Below are 1,817 nucleotides of genomic sequence, written 5' to 3' on the forward strand. Positions count from 1 at the left end.
GCGGTGGGATGGGGGTCGATGGAGGGTGCGGTTGGCGGCAGCGGCCGGTGGAGCGGGGGGTCGACCCTGGTACCATTAAAAGTTTTGCAAAAAAAAGGTATATATTCTAATGGCGCACTTCGCTCGGATACGCCATTAGTATGTATGGAAAAATGAAAAAAAAATTATTACTAGTGGCGCACCGTGTGTCTGGTGCGCCATTAGTGTCTTCCACACTAATGGCGCATCAACAAATGGTGCGCCATTAGTATATAGTAGTGGCGCACTACCTGACAGGTGCGCCATTAGTACCCATCCCATCTATAGCCCTTTTCCTAGTAGTGTAATCTCCTCCCTCTAATTCTCCGACGACGTTTAGCTCTGGATGGCAAAGCGCTGCCGGATCATGAAAACGGTACGCTTGCAACCAAGTAGAGAGGTCGTGCTTTCGGTCTTTTGTTCGAGGTATCGTCCGAGGGCAGTTCGCGGGATCGTCATCAACGTTCGAAGGATTTCAAGTACGATCTACACCGACTCGTCTACTTCCGTTGCACTCCGGAATCAGTAACGATCGTTGATCATAACCCGTTATGCATCTTCATATTGTTCTTGGGTGATCTTAGGTGCAATTTTTTTGTTTTCTACTACGTTTCCCAACACCTCGGTCTATTCGCGACGTTCATATGAACTTCAGGTAAAGGTTGTGCCCCAAATGGGTGCTGAGAGCCATTCTTAGCGAGTATCTCATCATGCTTTTCAGCCTGAAGTAACATGTGAATAAGCTCAGAATAGATAGTTTAGTTACGAGCACGGTATTGTTGTGGTAGGATCCTATCTAAAGGGAGCATAGTAGACGAAGTTTTCTCTATCTTATCCGCATCAGTAGGTTCCTTGTCACAAAAACGCAGTTTGGAACATATCTTACGAACCTCATGATTGTACTCACGAATGGACTTGAAATCCTGAAAACGAAGATGAGTCCAATCATGGAGTGCTTCTGGTAGGACTACTGCCTTCTATTGTTCATACCTCATTTTGAGGGTCAGAAACAGAGTACTAGGAGATCTGGATGAATATGGTGCCTTATGATGAATAAAGCAACATAATTTTGTTGTCCTGTCAGCGGCGTGTCTGGCCGGGAGAGGAGTCTCGAGGGTCTGGATTGCATGCGCTATCCCACGGGACGCAAAACTGATCTTGATGTCCATGACCCATGTAGGGCAGTTGTGGCCATTGAAGGGAAGCTCCTCAAACTCTTTGGCGGTTATCTTTGCCTACATGGGAAACCAGAGATAGTTAATTTATGGGCGGTAAATTAAAGACCATCATGATTATGTTATAATAAGAATGCAAAATTTTGATGCTCAAGGACAATGTCAGTAGATACACATGTTGCTATTACCTTGTGTATGTCGTAATTTAAATATAAGAAAATACACTTTGGAGATAATCGCGTGCCGATACTAACGAAATGAGCAGTAGATCCATCTGCACCATGGGGAGCGCTCGGGCCAGCCATCAGCCAGGGGTCAAGCCCCATGTTCACTGGCGATGTGTGTGCACTGATAACATGTTTGAACGGAAATGGAAACTTCTATTGATCGGGAGTTGCAAACTACAATATATATCACCCGGAGAGACGCGACTCTAGGAAAGAGTGCGTCACATCGAGAGAGAGAGAGAGAGATGCGTCTATTGCAGTGAGAGAGAGAGACGCGTCTGTTGCAGGTGTAACTGCATGCCATTTGGGAAAGAGGAGAGTTTCCCATAATTACAGGCTTTTAATTAATCATAACAAAAACGTCGATATAACAAGTAGAAATGCGATGTGGTATCAT

General features: G+C 45.2%; 1 protein-coding gene across 1 annotated transcript in view; it reads right to left on the minus strand.

The window, feature by feature from the left end:
* The window catches only part of LOC119320729, a 25,337-nt gene extending 23,818 nt beyond the window's left edge, over positions 1 to 1,519 (minus strand). The window contains exons 1-2 of the mRNA XM_037594692.1: positions 1,448 to 1,519; positions 1,009 to 1,253 (exon numbers count right to left, since the gene is read on the minus strand). Coding sequence (XP_037450589.1) covers positions 1,009 to 1,253; positions 1,448 to 1,519 — 317 coding nt within the window. The remainder of the gene's footprint in view (positions 1 to 1,008; positions 1,254 to 1,447) is intronic.
* Between the last annotated feature and the right edge of the window lie 298 nt (positions 1,520 to 1,817).

This window comes from Triticum dicoccoides, chromosome 6B, assembly GCF_002162155.2.
Source record: "Triticum dicoccoides isolate Atlit2015 ecotype Zavitan chromosome 6B, WEW_v2.0, whole genome shotgun sequence".
Taxonomy (NCBI): Eukaryota; Viridiplantae; Streptophyta; class Magnoliopsida; order Poales; family Poaceae; genus Triticum; species Triticum dicoccoides.